The 23,524-nt window shown below is 39.9% G+C and overlaps 4 protein-coding genes across 5 annotated transcripts; 3 read left to right on the top strand and 1 right to left on the bottom strand.

Annotated features, from left to right (window-relative positions):
- Window positions 1–4,672: 4,672 nt before the first annotated feature.
- LOC136244053 (uncharacterized) lies at window positions 4,673–5,824 on the top strand. Its single transcript, XM_066035577.1, has one exon. It carries the CDS (start codon window positions 4,673–4,675, stop codon window positions 5,822–5,824), a length of 1,152 nt encoding a protein of 383 aa, XP_065891649.1.
- A 501-nt stretch (window positions 5,825–6,325) lies between these two features.
- Window positions 6,326–9,226, top strand: LOC136244306 (uncharacterized). 2 transcript variants are annotated; one of them, XM_066035860.1, is made up of 5 exons: window positions 6,326–6,458; window positions 6,507–6,734; window positions 6,783–8,276; window positions 8,324–8,428; window positions 8,636–9,226. In XM_066035860.1, exons 1-5 carry the CDS (start codon window positions 6,398–6,400, stop codon window positions 9,115–9,117), a joined length of 2,370 nt encoding a protein of 789 aa, XP_065891932.1. In that variant the 5' UTR covers window positions 6,326–6,397; the 3' UTR covers window positions 9,118–9,226. The 2 variants fall into 2 exon arrangements, with proteins under 2 accessions (XP_065891932.1, XP_065891931.1); XM_066035859.1 differs by having other exon boundaries at window positions 6,398–6,734.
- Window positions 9,227–11,020: 1,794 nt separating this feature from the next.
- Window positions 11,021–11,792, top strand: LOC136244052 (uncharacterized). The gene is made up of 2 exons (XM_066035576.1): window positions 11,021–11,686; window positions 11,757–11,792. The coding sequence occupies exons 1-2, from the start codon at window positions 11,021–11,023 to the stop codon at window positions 11,790–11,792; spliced, it is 702 nt and encodes a 233-aa protein (XP_065891648.1).
- Window positions 11,793–13,331: 1,539 nt separating this feature from the next.
- On the bottom strand, window positions 13,332–15,217 carry LOC136244705 (uncharacterized). Its single transcript, XM_066036242.1, has 2 exons — window positions 14,230–15,217; window positions 13,332–14,175 (listed from the first exon to the last, which is right to left on the bottom strand). Exons 1-2 carry the CDS (start codon window positions 14,497–14,499, stop codon window positions 13,438–13,440), a joined length of 1,008 nt encoding a protein of 335 aa, XP_065892314.1. The 5' UTR covers window positions 14,500–15,217; the 3' UTR covers window positions 13,332–13,437.
- Between the last annotated feature and the right edge of the window lie 8,307 nt (window positions 15,218–23,524).

Here is a 23,524-nt window from a genome sequence, read left to right as displayed (position 1 = left end):
TAAAAGAGGAAGCCTCTATATTACAACCAAAAATTTCTGGTCGTAAAGTGTCCATTATAGAGAGGTTCTGCTGTATTTTTGTAATTATATTCTTGTGTTTATTAGTTATTGTACATTGTTTTACTGGAGCTGTGATTTCAGTTTCAGTTCCCTGGGATATTAGCTATCAACAAGAAACTGTGTATTCCAGTTAGCTACAAATCAAAATAATACTAACGTATAACTGTTGTAAACAACTCTTTATGTGGTAACAATTCTGCTACAGCTTCTTCAACAGGGTTTACAATTAGGCTTCACCAATGGCGATGGGTGTGGTCACGGATGCCAGATAACATTCGACAACCAGATATTATCCAAACAATACACAAAATGTTTAAATAAGCTTCTATTTGTTTGGACGAAATTGAAGATACTGCTAGCAATGGTTGCCTAAGCACTAAGAAGTGTGTGGTAGCAAAGAAAATGGTGGAGAAGTGGGTGTCTAAAAATAATAAAAGTCTTGTCAGATGATACAATGGTTCCGGTTTGAAACAGCATCCGTTGATCGAGAGCACATGACCATGCGTCAGTCTACCATTGTTGATACAAATAACATTATTCACGTTATAACAGCATTGCCTTGTGAAATGGCGAATGGCACCAGCTATCATTGTATGATGTCTACTTTACAGAGTGCGCCATGGCCACCACACTGTCTCACTATTCACTTAATAACTTCAGTTTTGTGTACAGTAGACCTTCAAGATTTGGTAGAGGCACTTGGGAGGCATATTTTAGTAAGTCTTTGCATCGATTTTTCAAGAATCACATTCGACAGGTTGGTTAGACCATAGTGAAGAAAAAAGTATGCAACTTTCTGTTTTGTAAAAGGGAATGCATAGAGCTGTTCTACAAGGTGAGAAACCGTAAGAGCCAAGACGGCTTAGCGATAGGCTTTATCTTGGAGAGTTATTTTTAAAATCGACTTGCTATTTTTGAGTTTCATAGACACAAAATTAAAACTGGTGATTCCACAAAACATGGTATGGTAAACTATAACGCTACAAACTATTTTTAAAACCCTTTAGATGTAGACTACATTATTCACAAGTAGAGTTCTCCACCATCCTAAATTAGCTCATTAAAGCTCAATGCGTAACTATACAGTAGGTTGGCCTTTATTGAAGGTGCGGCCAATATTTGTGCTTTTACTGTCAAGGATCATGTGGCAACAGATTTAGTTTGATGATTTCCTTTCAGACTCTTATAAGTCACGAGAGTAAAACGACAAGGATAAGTATCTTCTCTGCAATGCAGCTCCTTCACTGTAAAATTTTCTAAATAAGGCTGATCATTTTCTCCCATTGCTCTTACTAGATCACTTTTACTGTTTATGATTTTAGGTCAAGGATCATTGGAGGCAATCTCAATTAGGGCTGAGCAATAGTATCGACAGTGCGATATATCGCGATAGTAAATCACTATCGTTATCGCGATAGTAGGGATATCACTATTGTGATAGTTATGATAAGCTCAGATCTGCATTAAAATGGTATTAACAACCCTTCTATACTGTTTTACAGTTGGTATTACCAGCTTTCTTACAAAGGAGTGGCCTGTAAAAGTTTTACCAAAAGTCCATATTCCATCGGCCGCTCACGCAGTTAATTAACAAATGTCCTGTGCATGCAAAATAACTTTCTATATGACTACAAATCATAGCTATACCACTAAGACTTTGTTAAGAGCAAAGTGTTTCATAAACTATTGGGATAGTATTCACTATCGCGATATTTAATGAGTAACTATCGTGATAGTAATATTTTTACTATCGCTCAGCACTAATCTATATTATAAGACTGAAAAGCCGTCCGTCTGTCTGCATTCCGTTTGATGTCAGGCATGTACTCTTGAACCGCTGCGCGTTTCGAAGCGTCTTTGTGTCTAAATAAGCGCTCATTATCCAGCTCTACAATGACGGTTTCGAAAAGTTCGTGCAAGCTATCGTTTGTCCGTTACCGCTCTTTAAACGCGAAGGTGTAGAAGAAAAATGGCTTAAATTCTTTCTATAAACCGCAAGTAGACACCTATCTCAGTCCATTTGTACAGGTCTTTATAAGACAAAAATAAAGGTGTAGCCTCAGGTGTAGGGCAGGTAGGTGAATGGGTTAGACAGCCGCCTTACGTGTAGAAGTTGTGGGTTCAATTCCAGTTGGTGATAACTTTTTTTTTTTTCGATTTGGGCACCTTTTCAGTACACTTTTTTTTCGATTTGGTCACCTTTTCAGTACACTTTTTTTTTCGTTCAGGTACCTTTTCAGTGCACCTTTTAGTCACTCTGGGTACCTTTTGAAACTTCAATGTGTACCGTGAGTTCGAATCCTGTACTGTATATGACTGTAAACACATGATCATACACGTTACATTTGCCGAGACTGTACACACGTGATATTGCAAATTCAAATTTCATTTGATGTGCTGTGTAAGCATGCCGCCTAAGCGAAAACGATCGTCTACCTCTTGTGCGTCTCAAGCAAAGAGACACAAGCAGAACCAAAGATTAGATCCAGCGAAGAGACAGGAAGAAGCAGAACGACAAAGACTGCGCCGCCAGGAGGCTTCAACTCGAGCTACCACCTCGACCAGTGCCAGGTGTGAAGTCTACTCACAACATAGACGAAGACAACGTGACGCAGAAGCCCATCGTGTGGCCCGCCAGGACGAAGAAAGAAGATCACAGGAACGGATCCGCGATGCATCTGCCCGTCGACTGGCGCGTGAGGACCCAGCTACAAGGAGGGAGGAGCAACAACAAAATACAGCTGCTCATCAAGAATCTCGGGCTGATCCACGCTACAGAGCTCAGGAGCAGCAGGCTAACACCACACGCAGACAACAGGTACGTGCAAGCACACACCCAAGCTTTAGGGGGTTTAACTATCAGCCACACAACTTCTTCAACACTACAGATGTAGGCGCACTTAGTGTAGAATGCACACACTGTGGCGCATTAAAATTTCCCGAGGAGACGGAATCCCTTTGTTGCTTGAAGGGAAATGTCCAGTTAGAGGCATTTCCACAGCCTCAGTCATTCTTAAGACACCTGTATGAAGGTACGGACTCGGCAGGTAGACATTTTCTACATACCATACGTAAGTACAATAGTGCATTTCAAATGACAAGCTTCGGCTGTAACGAGATAACTATGGCTGGCTTCAATCCTTCTTTTAGAGTACAGGGTCAGGTCTATCATCGTATAGGTAGTTTAGTTCCATCAGCAGGTGAGTCTCCTAAATTTTCCCAAATTTATTTTATTGACAATCAGCAAACTGAATTAGCTACTAGGTGTGGAATAGTTGATGGGTTAAGGCTTGACATAGTTAGGGGCATTAATGAGCTTTTGCATGACAATAATCACTATGTTCAGCTTATTAAAGTAGCTAAAGAAATATTTGAGCAGCATGATGAGCCAGCGAATGTTAGGGTAGTGATTAACGAGAACAAACGGCCCGTAGGAGAGCATGCTAGGAGGTATAATAGCCCGATGTGTGACGAGGTAGGAGTGCTAATGCCTAATGATAATGTAAATAATAGGGACATAGTTTTGCACTATAGGGATGGGTCTTTGCAGCGCATTTCTGAACTTCATAGGGGATATGATCCTTTGCAGTATCCTTTACTCTTTTCCTATGGCACTGATGGATGGCACATCAACCTGAAATTGGCTAATGGTAGGAAATTAACAGCCATGGTGTATTACCGCTACCACATCATGGTTAGGCAGCAAGTGCCTGTAATGCTTAAGGCTAAATGGCTTTTCCAGCAATTCCTGGTTGACACCTACTGTAAGATTGAAACTGAGCGCTTACAGTTTCTCAGGCGTGAACAGAAGTCACTACGTGCTGATTGCTACCAAGATTTGCGGGATGCAATGGTAGATGGGGATGGTGACCCCAGGAATGTTGGTCGTAGGGTCATTCTACCATCATCATTCACTGGTGGACCACGCTACATGCATGAGCGTCAGCAGGACGCAATGACTTACGTTAGGAAGTATGGCCACCCCGATCTCTTCATCACCATGACCACCAATCCTAATTGGCCGGAGATTAGGAACAATCTACTACCAGGTCAGGAGCCTCTGGACCGTCCAGACTTAGTGGCACGTGTGTTTAGGCTTAAGGTGAAGAAATTGTTAGAGATGTTCACAAAGGAGATGATTTTTGGGAAACCACGGGCAAGGCTCTACTCAATAAAATGGCAAAAGCGCGGTTTGCCACATTGTCATTTGCTGTTGTGGCTTATTCCGGAGCACAAGATTACTCCAGATACGATTGATGATGTCATCTGTGCTGAGATCCCTGATCCAACGGTTGATCCTGAGCTGCATCAGATCGTGACTTGCAACATGGTACACGGGCCCTGTGGGAGCATCAACCCTGACTCCCCTTGCATGGAAGATGGTCGCTGCAGTAAGAGCTACCCAAAGCAGTTCAAGGCTGATACCCAACTAGGTGCAGACAGTTACCCACTGTACAGGAGGAGGAGCCCTGAGGATGGTGGACAGGTGGCTACCATTAACATGAGGGTGATGGGGTCTCGCATTACTCAGGAGATTGACAATAGGTGGATTGTGCCTTACAACAAACTTCTGCTTCGTTCTTTAAACTGTCACTGTAATGTCGAGCTTTGCATGTCCATCAAATCCATCAAGTATGTACTGAAGTACATACACAAGGGTTGTGATCAGGCAACCTTTGCTCTGAGGTCTCATCAGGTGGATGAGATCTCGGACTTCCAGAATGCACGCTACATCAGCAGCAGCGAGGCTGCCTGGAGGATACTGGAGTTCCCCATACATGAAAGGTTTCCTCCTGTGGAACAGCTTGCTGTTCACTTGGAGAATGGCCAGCGAGTGTACTTCACTGAAGATACAGCAAGAGAACAGGTTTCTGGCGACCCTCCAAAGACTACGTTGACAGAGTTCTTTGTTCTCTGTCAATCTGATGATTTCGCCAGGACTCTGTTGTATCAAGAAGTGCCTCAGTACTACACGTGGAGTAGGAAGACTTGGAACAGGAGAAAACAGGGAAAGGATGTCGCTGGCCATCCTGGAGTTAAGGAGGCTCAGGTTATAGGCAGAGTCTACACCATCAGTCCACGTCAGGGAGAATGCTTCTACCTTCGATTGCTGCTTCATCATGTTAGGGGACCTCAGTCTTTTGCTGACTTGAGAACTGTTGAAGGTGACCTCTGTAGTTCCTTTAGGGATGCATGCTTGAGGTTAGGTCTTCTTGAGGATGATAATCAGTACCACTTGGCTATGGATGAGGCATCAGTAAGCAACTCACCTGCAAGTCTTCGCACCCTGTTTGCAGTGATCCTTACTTGGTGTGAACCATCCAACCCTCTGGAGATTTACGAGAATCACAAGGAAGACATGGCAGAGGACTTCTTGCACCAGCAACGTACTCAACATCAGGATGAAGACTTGGAGTTCAATGATGACATCTTCAATGTGGCTCTCAATGACTTGCAGGAAAAAGTTATTTCCATGGGAGGTAGGGAACTGTCTGAGTATGGGCTCCCCCATCCTCAGACAGTGGATAGCGATAGGTTTGCACGCGTGTACCGTAGGGAGATTGACTATAATCATGAAGAGCAACAAGCGTACATAAATTGTAATGTTCCTTTGCTTACTGCTGACCAGCGAGATGTCTATGACACCTTTTGCTCCATGATAGATAGGGACGAGGGAGGCATGTTATTCTTGGATGCTCCTGGTGGAACTGGCAAAACTTTCTTGATCAATCTTATTCTAGCTAAACTTAGGTCTGTACAGTAGGGGCCATAAAAAAGTTTGCATTTCGTTTGTGAACACCATCATTAAACGATACATTTCATCCTTCTTCACATGAAACGATACCATGCACGGCGACGAAAACTGTACTGTACGAATCGTTATGCATGCAGAACACACTAAGCTATCGTTACAATGCATTACATCATCATCATGCGTATAACAAATCGTTATTATACATTGCGCAATCGTTAAATCGTTCGCGGTGCATGAAATATGGGCGCTAGCGGGAAGGCGGGGTTATTCTTTTACAGAGAAGAAAGTTGGAATGGCTGTTCCTGTAAGCGTGCGAAGGGCCTTCGCTATCGTCTGCAAGGAAACGCGTAAGTTATTGAATGTTGCGTAATGTTTAGTGGTTTGTACAGTGCGGTTTCCTTTGAAGCCCACAAACGTAATTAACAGGTGGTAAGCCAATTTGTAAGTTTACCTAATGGGTGTGAATTGTTAATTACTCTATGAAATTCATTTGTTACAGAAGCTCACAGTCATGCCTTAGTGTACTGGCCTAATGAAGGCAGTGTTTCCACTGTGGAGCGTGCTTCCATTGACGAGACCACCATGGAGGTGGGGAAACAATGTACAGTACAGCATAAATATAATGGGATGGTTGCTGCTCAAGGTAACACATTATACACACACTTTAAAAATCATTCAAAACATATTACAGGAACCAAATCCGATATGGAGAAGCTGGAAGATAATTTCGTGAACAAGACATGGTCACCATCTTTTTTAAACACAAACGAACCACCTAAAAAGAAGAAAAGAAAGAACATTTTAAACACAAATGAAACACCTAAAAAGAAGAAAAGAAAGAACAAGAGTAAAACAGAAGATAAACAGGACAAACAGGCAAAGGACAAACCAACAAAAGAAAAGAAGAAGAAAGAAAAGGGTACAAAATTCAACATATAGTACTGTGGTGTAAGATATTTTATTTCAGGTAGAATCTTGGAAGTGTCAGACATACCTGTTGATATCATTTTTGCTCATCCTAGTGGTGAGAGCATCTCTGGTGCTGGAGTATCACCAACTGTACCTCTCACTGTCTCTAGTAGCTCAGCACCTCCTGGTGGTGGAATGATGTTCGGTGCTGGAGTATCACCAACTGTACCTCTCACTGTCTCTAGTAGCTCAGCACCTCCTGGTGGTGGAATGATGTTTGGTGCTGGAGTATCACCAACTGTACCTCTCACTGTCTCTAGTAGCTCAGCACCTCCTGGTGGTGGAATGATGTTTGGTGCTGGAGTATCACCAACTGTACCTCTCACTGTCTCTAGTAGCTCAGCACCTAGTGGTGGAATGATGCTTGGTGCTGGAGTATCACCAACTGTACCTCTCACTGTCTCTAGTAGCTCAGCACCTCCTGGTGGTGGAATGATGTTTGGTGCTGGAGTATCACCAACTGTACCTCTCACTGTCTCTAGTAGCTCAGCACCTCCTGGTGGTGGAATGATGTTTGGTGCTGGAGTATCACCAACTGTACCTCTCACTGTCTCTAGTAGCTCAGCACCTAGTGGTGGAATGATGCTTGGTGCTGGAGTATCACCAACTGTACCTCTCACTGTCTCTAGTAGCTCAGCACTTCCTGGTGGTGGAATGATGTTTGGTGCTGGAGTATCACCAACTGTACCTCTCACTGTCTCTAGTAGCTCAGCACCTCCTGGTGGTGGAATGATGTTTGGTGCTGGAGTATCACCAACTGTACCTCTCACTGTCTCTAGTAGCTCAGCACCTCCTGGTGGTGGAATGATGTTTGGTGCTGGAGTATCACCAACTGTACCTCTCACTGTCTCTAGTAGCTCAGCACCTAGTGGTGGAATGATGCTTGGTGCTGGAGTATCACCAACTGTACCTCTCACTGTCTCTAGTAGCTCAGCACTTCCTGGTGGTGGAATGATGTTTGGTGCTGGAGTATCACCAACTGTACCTCTCACTGTCTCTAGTAGCTCAGCACCTCCTGGTGGTGGAATGATGTTTGGTGCTGGAGTATCACCAACTGTACCTCTCACTGTCTCTAGTAGCTCAGCACCTCCTAGTGGTGGAATGATGTTCGGTGCTGGAGTATCACCAACTGTACCTCTCACTGTCTCAGCTCTTCCTAATAGCTCAGCACCTCCTAGTGGTGGAATGATGTTCGGTGCTGGAGTATCACCAACTGTACCTCTCACTGTCTCAGCTCTTCCTAATAGCTCAGCACCTCCTAGTGGTGGAATGATGTTCGGTGCTGGAGTATCACCAACTGTACCTCCCACTGTTTCATCACCTACTAGTAGTGGAACAGTATTGAATGCTGGAATAATACCAACTGTACCTTCACTATTTAGTAACATCTCAACTGAAGATGCGAATACTGCGCTGGACATGTTTGTCGAAATGGATCAATTTTTAGAAGACCACACTGGTTTGATGGATGAATCTGCAGACAAGAAGAAAGGTAAAATATAAACAAGAAGTTTTGTTATGTTTTGCATGATCCTTTAGATATGCAACAACAGTTTGAAGATATATTGGCTACTATTCAAGCAATTCTCCGAAATCAAAATGACCTGATGTTACGAATTGAAGCATTAGAAAAGTATATTAAAGGTAATTTATGCATTGGATTACAACTTGCTTCCTGCAGTCTACAGTCTATCTAAACTTTGTAGTGCTTTTAACCACATATGTATTGCAAGTCTATGGCAAACTTGTACTGCAGAAACTAATGTAAAAATGTAGCTGTTTAACATGTTATCTTACTTTAACAACTGTCCAAGGTTCATATCAGCCACCCACATTTTCTTTCCGCCATAGGTAACAACTCCAAGAACAACCAATCTTCTCTGATGGTATGCCCAAATGATCATCATGAAGAGACACCTACAACACGAAATACCAATGGTCTCCAGCCATCATCACAACCAGCATGCATACCAATCGTGCCAAAGTTTGAACACCTACCTTCAAAGGAGATTGATACGACAGGATTAATAGACCCACATATTATTATTGCCAAGTATCCACAATTCCACAATGAGAAACGGGCTAGGACACTGGCACGGAAACTGGCGGAGAGATCATATTTTGGCGACCGGGTTCTTCAGCAATGCACAGTGGCTGGCTCACGTAGTCAACCAGGTCTTCCTCTCAAGGAACTCGATGATTTGAAGGCAAAAATTTTCTCCCTTTTTCCAGACAAGTGGGGAAATCCACTCTCCTTTGAACAGATCTGGAAAACATGCACTGTGTCTATTGGGGAAGTGTGTAAGGGCCTCAGAATAAAGGAAAAGAAGTGATAGCATACGTATTATTGTATTGGCTTTTATCTATTTACTGTCACACGTGTATATCTATTTAATGCCACGCATGTATCTATTTTAATGCTACCCATAAAATGTTTAATTATACTGTACTTACCTTTCGTGATGACGATTAAAGAGATACAATTTAGCTGCTCAGATAAAACAACGGAGTTCCTATAGTTCATTTAAAAGCGTGACCTTTTTCCGTGATGACACACGTGATTGCAAAAATTCTGCTGACAGGAAGCACGTGACTTAATTAACTTACCCAAACTGCTGACAGATTAGCACGTGATTTAATTACTTGTTAACAGCTGGCCTCACAGTTTGTACGTGCGAAAGTGTAGAATGGAGATATTTGTATCACTGAAGAAGTCGCACTTGTATCTTTTCAGAGTTACCGTTGTAAGGTTAGTGATTATAATACAAGAATACAACAAGTTTAGTATACAATAGATACAACACAATGTTTAATAACCAGTAGCAGCACCGTTACATTCAATTACTTTAGGTAAAACTTTTTTAAGGTGATTAATATATTTGTTACATTTGGCTACAGTAACAGTTTCCCAAAATTGCTTTATTCCCTGAATCAGTTCTTGTTTTGTTGTAGGCTTGACAACTCGGCGATTATACTCCTTGAGCTCGTGCCACAGATTTTCAATGGGATTACAATCTGGCGATTCTGCTGGAGTCCTCCACCATTCAACGTGTTTCTCAGTGAGGTAGTTTTGAGCTTCGTTGGAGGTGTGTTTAGGATCATTATCAGCCATAAAGCGATGGCCATCGGGATAGACAGCTGAGAGAAACGGCAGTAGCGTCTTCTCCAAAACTTGAATATACAGTGGTGCGTCCATGATTCCTTCGAAAATACAGATTGCTGTTCGACCGCGTCTGCTGATTCCAGCCCAGACATGGACTTTAACTGGATGTTTAGCTCTGTATAAAATAACGTACACATTTTGTAATAGTTGAATTGATGAATATATCATTACCTGGGTTTTAATCTCGGTGGCTCTCCTTGCTTTCTGCAGCAAAATCGCTTGTGGCTTTCCAACTGGACAGAACATTCGTCTGTCCAGACCACATTATCGAAGTTATCGTGAAGATGTTGGCGAGTCCAATCCAGTCGCTTCACTTTGTTAGCATTTCTTATCAATTGACAGTATGCACTGCCTCTGAAAGTCCAACCTAATTGGGATCGACAGCGGAGAACGGTTCTCCTGCTGATGTTAAAGCCATAGGACAGAAGCAGGGAGCAAAGTTGGTACGCAGTTGTTTCGTCGTCCTCTCTCATCCTTGCTTCAACTATTTGTTGCATCTGTACTGTGATTGAGGGTGGTCTTCCTGAGCCCGGCTTTCGTGAAAGAGATCCACTTTCCACAAATGTTGCGATAAACTTAGCCACACCCACTCGCGATGCGGTTATGTCTTCTTCGCCGAGTAGCTTGACGATAGTCGGTGGCTTATGCCCAAGCTGATGAAAATGAAGGATTCTCCGCTTCTCGTACGAGCTGTAAACCATTTTGTTAGTTGGCTACGCTTGCACAATATTTGAGACGCCTCGCAATATTTATACTAAATCGTTAGAATGATTACTTACTGTAGCATAATCGTCGCTACATCATTACAACGATTCAAATCGTTGAACCTGATAACGATACTGTAGCTGTAATGCCGTTTTAACGAACCCTTGCAAAATCATTTAACGATATTATACAATCATTTATTAATCGTTTTCCACAAACGAAATGCAAACTTTTTTATGGCCCCTACTGTAGGTAATATAGCATTAGCTACTGCTTCTAGCGGAATAGCTGCTACTCTCTTGACTGGAGGACGTACCTTGCATAGCACCTTTAAGATCCCTTTGGACTTGCATGCATCGGACATCCCCATGTGCAACATCAAGAAGGGAACTGCACTCTGCAGGGTGATCATAGAGGCTAAAGCCATAGTAGTCGACGAAGCCCCCATGACCAACAGGGGTGCCTTTGAAGCTTTGGACCGTACCCTGAGGGACCTGACAGGGAGTGATCATCCAATGGGAGGCAAGTGCGTACTACTGTGTGGTGACTTCAGGCAGATTCTACCTGTCATTCAAGGTGGCACCAGAGGTAACATTGTTGATGCTTGCCTCAAGCGATCTCATCTGTGGGACAGTGTGGTAGTTAAACAACTACACAGTAACATGAGAGTGCACCTGTGTGGGGATGTGGCAGCTGAACAATTTGCTGAAGAACTATTGGCCATTGGAGATGGGAAGTTCCCTATTGACACTCCACCTGATGTTGTCCAGCTACCTGACATCATGGGAACCTTTGTGAATAACATGGAGGAATTGGTTTCCAGGGTGTATCCAGATTTGCTCACTAACTTTAGGAACTTGGCTTGGCTTTCTGAGCGCTGCATTCTTGCTCCTCTTAACAAGACCACTCATTCCATCAACATGACTCTGGTGGAGCAGTTACCTGGTGACTGTTGTGAGTACAGGTCCTTGGACACCATACCTGATGAATCTCAGGCTGTTCACTTTCCAACAGAATTCTTGAACTCTTTAGAGGTATCTGGACTACCTCAGCATCTTCTCCTACTTAAAGTAGGTGCTCCTATTATTATTCTACGCTCTCTAGATCCTCCAAGGGTTACTAATGGCACTAGGAGTGTAGTTACTAAACTCTCGGCTAACACAGTAGAGGCTAAGATTTCTCATGGTAGATATGCAGGACACGATATTATAATACCACGCGTTCCTCTCATTCCAAGTAACTCGGTTTTGCCTTTTGAATTTAGACGGCTTCAATTTCCAATTGCGCTTTGCTTTGCTATGACCATTAACAAAAGCCAGGGCCAAACTTTTAAGGCTGTAGGATTAGACTTGACAGACGAAAGCTTCACACACGGCATGCTTTATGTCGCACTATCTAGGATAGGTTCAGCAGATAGATTGACACTTTTAGTTAGAGGGGATTGCAAAACACGTAATGTAGTCTATAGTGAGGTTTTTAGATAGGCAAACACACGCACTTTACTTAGGTTTGTCTGCTGCTACTGCTGCTTTGTGGTATTGTGAATCAGCACCTGTAGATGGTGGTAAGGAAGGTATTATGGTAAACAATGTATCAGGTGATTGCTTTGTATATTTATGTATGTGTAAAACTATTTATCTTTTCTATTCTTTTGTCTGTATGCATATCCTGGATGGTTTGCTCCTGATTACTGGAGGAGGGATGACTGCAGCTACAGTGAAATGATAGCGGTCCCGTGGCAGACTGTTCTTCACAACATGGGGCATGTTATGCAAATGGGAGCTATTTATGGACTTACAGCATTGATTTGAACTCTTTTCTACACATGCATAAACAGCAGAGTGGAGCATTTTTTGGTTTTTCCTGTACAGCAAAGAAATAAAGAAAAGGCTGGCAGGTTTTTCCCATGAGTTGTCTTGGGCTGGATGACTCAAAATTTTTTGTTTATATTTATTATTATTTCTTGCTAGCCCCCACTGTTACATTTTGTAAAGCGGTTATATTTTGTCATAACAGAATCATTGTAGTGCAGAGTACAGTAATTCATGGTGTCTTTGGATGATAGAATTCGAGCGATGCAATGAATATCTGAAGTCACAAAATATTCCAATACTATAAGTGCATACCTCTAACAATATCATTAACCCCAGCCCCTGTTAATTATGAAATGATTAATAATGCCTCAATCAATTTATATTAGAATATTATGTATCAATCAACTAGCTATTAATCAGTAGCTAAACATGTTAATCAGTCACTTGTGGTAAACATAGTAAATGACACCATTGCTGAACTTCATGTCAAAAGGATCCACCTTGATCAGTGCCTTCTTAGTGATCTTCTCCATTGGCAATTCAGCAATTTTCATTACTATGTCATCAAAAGCACTCAGACAAAGTCTATCATTTTCGCCCTTGATCCTCAGTTGAGCAAAGATAGCTTTAATGATATGAATTAATATTATATGGGATTGGGTTTATCAAGCACCGTTATTATCTTTGCTACCTGGCATTCAAGCACACATCAGGAGAACATTGTAGCTGCTAATTGATAACTATAGAGTTAAAGGGAAGTATTGTGCACATTCCTGTCAAAACCACAAACAAATGTGGTTATCCAACTCAGCTGCAGGCCTCAGTGACAGCATGCTATTCGATGTCATGAAATAGTACATTTAACCTCAAACTTATTGAATTATTAATAGTGATTTTCAAGCACATCATTAGTACAGCGTTAACAAGTCAATAAAGTATTTAATCACATATGCAGTTGCATGCTACAAAAGCTACACTCTGGTGACTGATTGGATCACTCCATGCTGGTGAGTTGCACTGAAAGGTGTAGCTTTTAAAAGTGCAAGTGGACTGGAAACTTCTTCTCCAGCTATTTCCTGTAAGCTTCTTCCAAATGCTTTTAGGGTAACAACACTGCTGGAACTTTCAGATCTAATCATCATTTGTGCAGTCGCTTCTGTTTTGCATTCATCCGTGCATTGCAGCATACCACATCTGCTACAAGTATCAAATTCTCCTTCAATTCCATGTGGCAGTTTGCTGCGGCAGTTCAGACAAGCTTTGTACACTTCAAATAATTGTACACCAAGTACTTTTGCTTCATCAGTGGTATGCACCTTCTCTTGCTCTCTTATATTTACTGCATCAATGTCATCTATTTCATCTATTTTGCTCTTAGACACAGACAACTGCGTCTCACCACGGAATTCCTTGACAATGACCTTTTCAAATTTGTAGCATTTGGATGAAGACAGCATATTTACATCATCTCCCCACAAGACAATTCTAGCTGTACCAGATCTATCTGCAATCGTAACACTCTGTAGCTTTATTCCATTTGCTGTTTCAACAACATTATCTACTTCAATCACCTTGCCTTCACAAGTAACCTTTGTGTATTCTGGAATATCAGATAGATCGCTTAATGCAGTGTTACAATCATCATCAATTTTCTGTACATCATACTTTCGAGGAGATTTCTCTATTGTAGTTTTCTTGCTCACTAACACCTATAACATGCAAAAAATTTAACTAAACTGTATTAAATTCTACTAAACATTTACCTCATATTCATTGCCATGGCGAGCTTTCTTGACTTCACAATTTCCCAAGACAACCGCTTTTCCAGTTTCTTCAAATAACCGTTTTCGGACTGAGCTGTCAAACCCATACAATCTTATTTTCTTTTGCTCATCGCTTATCTCGCCATCAAAATATGATGCACTCTTGCCTCTCTTCATAGATGAAATATCTCCCAACACGCCACCTATGCGTGCATCTATTGATGCACCTTTGATACCACTAACATCCATTTCTTCCGTGTTCAGATTCATTTCAAGTTACAAAACTCAAGTGAGTGAAAAGTATTTATTTGCAGCTTATTTATACTATCCAACTAGCTATGCTGGAGACCTATTGGAATTTACTGGAATAATCCTCTTTGTAAACATGTTTTGGAGATACGCAGCTCACACTATTTAATTAATCTGCTTGGACAAAAGGGGTACACATGCTATGAATATTTTCACTGTTCTCCATTGTGCAAGTGTTTATTTGTCTGGGTTCTCCAAAAATAGTTTATGCATAGTACAAATATATACTATCCAACTAGCTATGCTGGAGACCTATTGGAATTTACTGGAATAGGCCTCTTTGTAAACATGTTTTGGAGATACACAGCTCACACTATTTAATTTATCTGCTTCAACAAAAGGGGTACACGTGCTATGGATATTTAAGTACTCTCCATTGTGCAAGTGTTTATTTGTCTGGGTTCTCCAAAAATAGTTTATGCATAGTACAAATATCATTCCCAGCAACTTTATTTTGCACTACCGATGCACAATTTTATGATTGATGCTCCAAAATGTTGCAATGCATTATGACTGAATATATAGCTGCATTGTGTTTAGTTCTACATTATAATAGATGGTGATTTGCTCCGTAAATTTCAATGACCCAGAAAGGCAATCATAATATGCTGTCTTTGTAATTATTTTATACTATTACATTAATTTTTTTATTATAATACCTGCACGTAGGGCAGGTAACAATGCTAGTCTCAATATATTGGCAGAATTTTCTTTATCATGTAAAATACTTGCCTTCTGTAGCACTTATGAGCTCTTCCTAGTTACTTGCTTACCATCTCTGGTCGTAAGTACATCATCACCCATGCTACTTTCTTAGATGTTCAAGCTTTCTGTGTACATCTTCTTCCTGGCTTCTTCTGCCAGCTTAACATTGTGTTAACTTAATCAGCTTCATCATTTTAGCCATCACACCATAAAATTTAGTTAATTACCAAAATAATTTGTAAATCTAGTTTGGTGCCATGTACAAAACAAATATCAGCATTTTCTTGGCAGATCACATCTTTCAATTAGCCTTCTATAGTTTTCTGAAGCTCTTCATAAGGGTTAACAAGATTTGTGTTTTACCTCTTTCTAAAAACTTTGGTCAACTTTCTTCCCTCTACTTGTATCTTAATTTTGTTGATGAACTGCAATGACAATAATGGACTAGCATTGGGCAGTGACAATTGTGCCGTGGACAGGCTGATGAAATACATCTGATGTCTGCATGGTGTGGATGGGGTTACAAATCTGTGTCTATTCGTCCCATTTTTAACAGCAGCTGCATTTTCAGCCTACAGAACAGGTGTGTTAAATTGTGACCATTCCATAAATCACAATCTGAATATCGTCATCGCTAATTTTGTAGCAGATTTCAAGCAAAAATGTTTGATTAAGTGCACTTACCTGTATCACTCTGTGACATATAGTGATGTATTCTATGATGATGTATGACTGATTATGTAATAATTGATGATGTTACTATACTGATGATTGTAATATATTATGTGTTTAACATTATTATGATGTATCAGTTGTGATTGTAACATGGTGTCAGAAGTGGGATTGAACATTTTTGTTAGAATAGATGACAGAGTTTTTTGTGGACCCTCTACTGCTTTTGTCAGCTTCCCAACGGTTGAACTGAGCTCCACTAAAGACTTCTCTTCAGTGCTTTCAATTTTTAATTCCTTCTTTAGCTCACGAATATCTAATTCCTCTTTACCACCAATGTAATGATGCACAGAACGGTCACAGTCACAATCACTTGAACTCATAGCCACTGGTACCACAATTTCTTTGTTAACTGCTCCAATAGAATCTCTCATATGCTGTAATTCAGTATCATCTTCACTGTATTCTATGACTGATGATGTACTGTAACTATACTGTATGATTGTAATGTATGTGTTTAACATTGTTATGATGAATCAGTCGTGATCGTAACAACTCAACCTCGAAACTTCTGTAAATGTAGCTCCTGTCTATGATAGTCTGCTGTCTTAGGGTTTTTGATGTGCACTTTTGGCAGAAATCACCAAATTTTGCACAAATGACCATTTATAGGTACTAACCAAATTCTGATATAGGACACGCCCCTTGTGTTTAATTAACATGCATTTTGCATAATACCACCGTTTTGATACTTAATTTGTTTTCACTATTGTAATAGAACTTGTTCTGTAGCTTTCATACAGTAATGGTAAATATTTTGAAGGTCATATGATAATCTATAACTGTAAATGGACACAAAGTTAATTAGTAGATGATGTAGTTTCCTGCGGCTGCCCATAACATGTTCCTCCACATTTACAAAGGCAAAGCAAAGCCAAGCCTTTCAGGTGCCATGCTAGCACGGTCAAGCCTTCCCAGTGACCAGCACTGGGACATCTGCGCGCTACTTAGAAGTTAGCTCTGGAATCCTTCTGTATCAGTATAACCTGCAGGAGGCTGTACCATGTCCCCCTGGCAACACAAACACAACTAGGCTTGAGTACATTATGCTTTTTAAAATGCATATGCCTATTGTTCTTTCTGGCAATTCTTCACCTATTATTCCCAACTATTCCTGGAGTAATTCATGGAATTGTAAAAGTCAAATGGATACCACTTGCAAGCATAAAAACTATACCTAAAGATCAAGATACTCTAATAGAGCAGTCACAACTAAACTTGTCTGACTGTTCTATTAGGGTAAGTGAATGCTCTATTAGAGTATCTCAATCTCGTTGCCCAATTTTGTGCTAGCAATGATTGCAGATGTTCCTTTATGAATTTTTACTACACGAAAAGTGTGTGAATTCTAATTAATTGTTCTAGAAGATCATCCTATTTCAGAATTATTCTTGATTCTTTTTACCACTGATTATTCCAAAAGTTATTCCAGCATAATGTATGCATGCCTAAATACAACACATACAGACACACACACATACATACACATACACATACATACCATAGTGCAACTAGCTTCCTCTTCACTGCTACCATAGTTCGCTTCTTCACTGCTACTGCTGCTTATTATCACTTTGTTGGTAGTGCTAAAGAAACACAACACAACCATGCATGCAATTCTAATATTCTATCAATCAGCATACATCTCATCTGATGCGGGAGCCATCTTTATTAACATGTTTTCTGTTCATTTCTGATTCATTAGGAGCACTCACATTAAAATTTATAGTTCCAAAAAGAAGATGTAATGTGATAGGTAGCAGCATCAAATTATAATTATAAACCCCTTGGGTGAAGTTATCATCTTGGGAGGAGCATCAAATCAAAAAACACTTGTAGTAGAGTTTGGAATGTTGCTGGATAGGCTGTAGAGGAAGAATTATTGCCTTATAAAGAGTTGTTTACTACTGATGTACTTGAACAAGTTCCTGTAGCAGCTGCTACACCATGTTTTCATGTTTTCTCGAGCTGCCATTCTTGTTATGGATAAATTTAACTGTAAAGCGATGAATTCTATTGCAAACGGACAAATTCAATTGCAAATGGGACTAATTCAATTGCAAAAACCTAATTCTTAATTTATTGTATTAATTTTGTTTACTTTTTGTAACAATTATTATGACTGTGATCTGTGCATACTACGTCAAAAGAAATGATGGTGCCAAAGGTAATATTTTTGACTAAACGTGTGCCCCAAATATCAATTACTGATTCAAAAGTGAAGTTGCCACTATGTTCAGCCCATTTCATACTGTAGCTTTACAAACAAGTAACACTGGAAGAAGCACCTCTGCAATCAATCTAGTCACCATGGAAAATACAGACAATTCTTATTTACAAATGTAGGAAAGCCATCGAGCCACCAAGATTTGACACCTAGAGATGTCAGCAAAATGAAATGGGACACAAAAGAGGACTAAGGTAAGTTCATGATGTCAAAAGGCGCCTGTCAGGTTGAAGCATTAAACTTCAGATGATATCACTTATCCCCTAAATATGAATAGTTTGGTTCCATGTACAAAATTATTTTCTTGGCAGATCACATCTATTAGCCTTCTATGGTTTTCTGAAGCTGTTCATAAGAGTTCACAAGATTTGTGTTATGCTAATTAGGGATACGGTCTGTTACAGCATAGTTGATACTGATTTCAATGTCAACTTATAGTTCTAGTTTTTTTATAACGAATACACCTGGTAAGCACAAGTGTGTATCAGCCGGTATACTAGTAACACTTATAAACTGATGCAAATATATCAGCAGACCAGATAGTGAATAGAAAATTGAAGTCCATTGAGCAAGAAATTTATCAATACAAATATTGTATCTACCCAAATTTTACTACACTGTAAAATTTTGGGTGTCATGGCAATACCAAAAAGGGGTGTCCAGTTGCATGTTTAAATACAACCCCCCATGGGTGTTACAAAGGTGCTTCTGCAACACTCTATCAGGTGTTGTACAACACCATCATTAGTGTTACCACAACACCAACCCTCCAGTAAAAGCGTATCTGCAGCACTGTAAAGGTGTATCTGCAGCACTCCATCAGGTGTAACATAGCACTTGAAATCCCCTAAGGGTGTTGTAAAGGTGTATCAGCAGCACTTGAAATCCCTTAAGGGTGTTGTAAAGGTGTATCTGCAGCGCTCAATTAGGTGTTACATAGCACTTGAAATCCCCTAAGGGTGTTGTAAAGGTGTATCAGCAGCACTCTATTAGGTGTTACATAGCACTTGAAATCCCCTAAGGGTGTTGTAAAGGTGTATCTGCAGCACTCTATCAGGTGTAACATAGCACTTGAAATCCTCTAAGGGTGTTGTAAAGGTGTATCTGCAGCACTCAATTAGGTGTTACATAGCACTTGAAATCCCCTAAAGGTGTTGTAAAGGTGTATCTGCAGCACTCTATTAGGTGTTACATTGCACTTTAAAGGTGTTGTAAAGGTGATCTGGAGCACCATGATCAGGAATCATGCATGCATGAATGCATGCAGACACTTTAAATGCTGTTCTTATGCACAAAAGAACAGATATCAATTAAGATTAAGTAATTCTGTCCACTTTTTCAAGTAAATGTTAATAGTTAATTGGTTTCTTCATCAGCACATCTGTATATCCTATGTGTGAAAACAGGCATGTTAGCATTTATTTTGAACAACAACCTGCAATCACACATGCACTTATATACAAAATATTCTTATAAAGTAGTCACAAGTTGTTGATTGCTCTAATAGAGTAGTTACTTGACTGCTCTATTAGAGTATTTAATCCAAACCAGCCAAGCTGTGAAAAAAGAAGCATGGCCTTCCCAAATAGGCTTGTATGAGAAAGATGTGATATCAATGGTGGCGGCCAAGAAATGGCTGTAGCAATAATAATGCCAATCAATACACAATTGGCATTAATATCACTGCAGCCATTTCTTGGCCGCCAACTTTCTTTTCCATGCTATAGCCATTTTTGGAAGGCCGCGTTCTTTATCACAGCTGTAGATATCATTTCTTTTGTATTTATATATTGGGGCTTGTTTTGCTTATCTTTTTTATTTTTCTACAGGTAAACACAAGAACTAGATTTGATGCTACATTTTTATGTGTTTGTATTTTTTGTAACTTGTTGAATGTTCTTTGTATGACTGCTCTATTAGATTGCCTTGAAATGCAATTGTTGCATGTACATGTTTGGTTTTCATGTTATAGCTCATTGATGTTTAAGGTGATGTCCATTCCATAATGTTTGTACCTTAATTGATAATTTACCAACATGGGCAACTTAGGTGGTAGGAGTGACAATGAATCGCACTATCGACTGTTCTATTAGAAGATCTCGATTCTTGTGCGTTTGGTTTTTGCATTATATCTCCTTGATCTTTAATTTGATTTCCACTCTGTAAAAGAAGGTTTGTACCTTGAGAGTCTGCAAGAAACTTCAGCCAGTTTGCGTAAGCAGTTTATGCAGTGAGTGTGCGCAACAATTGCACTTATAATTATTTGAAAACTGTGTGTAACTTGCCTGTACTTTATGCAATCTGTACGAAAATTGAAGGGCAAATACGCTTTAATATGGTCTTGCTAAATCTGAAAATCAAATAAAGCATGTGTGAGCCACAACGTTATTCTAAGTATTACGAAAAGAAGTGGTGCCTGGATGGATTAAGCTCGAATTTGGTATATACGGTGTCCCACCATGAGGGATTACCACACCAAAATGGTCTATTTCTATTCGAGCATGACCGATTTACGTGTGTGTGAAAGTTTCATTCTCTTGGTACATGTATATAATACACACTTCTCTGTTGCATACCCGCACCAGCAATCCTTGGCCACACAAACACATTATTGTGTGTCTTAAATCTCAATTGCTTTTAATGAAATGGTAGGTGAAAAGGAGGATTCAATAGCTATAAAGGATGTTAGTTAAGTGCAATTGCATTCATACAGCCAAAATGCAGGACAATAGGGTTGTTTACTATGATAAATTGTCAACACAGCAATAAAATAGCTACTGAATTAGCTATAGACTGCTACTGAGCTAAATTTAATTTTCGACCGAAACCACAGAAACCCATCTAGATTGGCCACTGCAAGGATCTACTTCTGGGAAAAGCAGAGCTTAAATTTCATGCACACACTGTCTTAATAATATAAACAGGCAGGTTTAGACTCCGGTGAATATAAACATATACAATGAGGGCGCACACCATGGCACAGCTATATATGTAAAGTAGAGGTGGTATCAGATCGGTATCGGTAATACAAAGTTGCAGATACCACCAGTAGACACTTACCATGTTTATTATATCTTCAACCATCACTAACTAAATTTCCAGTAGCAATAAGTTTGTTGGGCTAACAAAGTAGCTAATACAAAGCCTTTGTTACTCTTTTCCAAGTATTGCTACACTTGCTTCGTGTGTGTTCTAATAAATTAGAGTATACATGAATCCTTTGTGATTAAAATTTAATGACAGTGCAGTTATTCCTCAAAAAGAAGCTAAAGTGTGTAAGTTTACGGTGTTTGCAGTAGTATATAGGGTAAATAGATTTAGTTCACTTATAAGTGTCTGAGTGTGGAATCCCATGCACTAAAACTGTTGCTTGAGAAGCTAGCTTAGCTGTTTTATAACTACCTGGCTTGTTTTTTCATGAAAAAGTTTGGTTGCAAAGCTGTAACAAGCACTGAAGAAATATTGGCCGCCCACGCAATTAATTACTTAATTAATAAGCTTACAAGAAAACCACCCCAGACCAAGCAATTAATAATCCACAATGCTGCAATGCTTAGTATCGGTATCAGCATCGATATCGGCAGATGATTTCACTACAAGTACTGGTATTGGAAGTATCGGTAAAAAGCGGTATCTAAATTGTAAAGTATGGACTTACATAGACATGTGTCTATTATGCCAGAATAATTTTGGGAAAAATAGGTGGTGAAAAGAATTGGGTGTGATGATAGGGTGAATTTAAGGTATTATAAATTTAACTTGGAGGGGAAGGTACAATTCTTTTAGATGGCTAGCTACACCTCAAACATTGCAAGCATGAAATTGGCTTAAATATTGAGATACTCTAATAGAACAGTCACTTGCGGTCAATATATTCTAATATAGACTGGCCACTTAAGTATGCATGAAGTGTAAATAATACTCTTGTAGTCTGGCACCCTACTCCCAAAATTTGAATAAAATCCTCAGCCTGTGTTTAACTAGCAGTTTTGGAACAGAACGTGCTCATGTAATAAAATTAAATATGGCATCTTGCTATGGATATTACATTTTAAATGCAGCAACAGCATGGCCAATTAATAGGCTTAATTAGCTTCCAAGCTTTACAAATAAGTATAACTAAACTCATTTACTCATACTCAGTAATCATACACTCACCCCTTGAGTGAATTGAAGACTAGTCTACTACTGACAGTTTGAAATCACGCCGGTATTCCTGAATAACAGGTAATTATTGTGTAAAACATTGCATGCCGCAATGAATATAAAATTATATACACAACTTCTACACATAATGCGCTAATAATACTAACACACTGAGAAATGCGGGGTGAATGTTTGTAGAAGCCACGGTGCTAATCTATAATCATGATAACTAGCCACATTAACAGCCTGTGTGGTGGAAATTAGGGCTGGGCGATAGTGAAATTTTTAATGTCCGAACGGATGTTCACGATAGCCGATAGTGAAAATTTACCTATAACATGCCAAAGAGAGATGCAAGGAGGGATATACTTATGGGTATGTTTTTGACTAAGAGACTAAACAGCCATTTTAGGATGCTCCTTGTTCCCCAAAAAATCATTTCGCATTTATATCTGCATATTTTTACATGTTATATTTTTACATGTTAGGCAGGTTATATAGAGCCGGTACCGGTTACACTGTTTTGCCGGCAGTGGAGGGTATAATACTTAGAATGTTACGTGCATTAAAAAAAAACTTGTACAAAAAACCTAAGAAAGCGAAAAAAAAAAGTTGTCTAAGCGAGGGTTCGAACCCGGGCATCCGTACTCATAAGCAATGTTTGTAACAATTATACCACCAGTGCTGCAGCTAGTCATGTTATTTAGTTTCTACGTTATAAACATCCGACTGAAGTGAACAAGAGTGAAGAAGAAACCAAAGCTGAACCCTAGCCTACCCCTAACGCTAAGGAACTACTTTTCGCATCCCCTAAAGTTGAATGCTCGAGGCAACCTATTAGTGCCGGCACAATAGCCGTTAGTGTTTGCAAACCGGTACCGGCTAAATATACACTTTGTACATGTTAATTACTGTCCTATAGTAATTTTTCAAACGATAGGCGATATCCTATAGCAATACTATCCCAATATTTCGATATGTTCATACTATCTCCCAGCCCTAGTGGAAATGCTATAGCTACTTCAACCTACTTGTATAATGAACACTCCAATCACCATTTGGGGACCGGTGCCTTATTTGTTATTTCTTTACCCGCGTGCAGCGGAAGGCTCACACTTGTAGCTGCTCTAAATATAGCCTCTCACCTTAATTAAACTGAATCTGATTAATGCATCA

This window comes from Dysidea avara, chromosome 14, assembly GCF_963678975.1.
Source record: "Dysidea avara chromosome 14, odDysAvar1.4, whole genome shotgun sequence".
Taxonomy (NCBI): Eukaryota; Metazoa; Porifera; class Demospongiae; order Dictyoceratida; family Dysideidae; genus Dysidea; species Dysidea avara.
The sequence above is the reverse complement of the archived record's forward strand: the minus strand, read 5'-3'. Positions and strand labels throughout refer to the sequence as shown.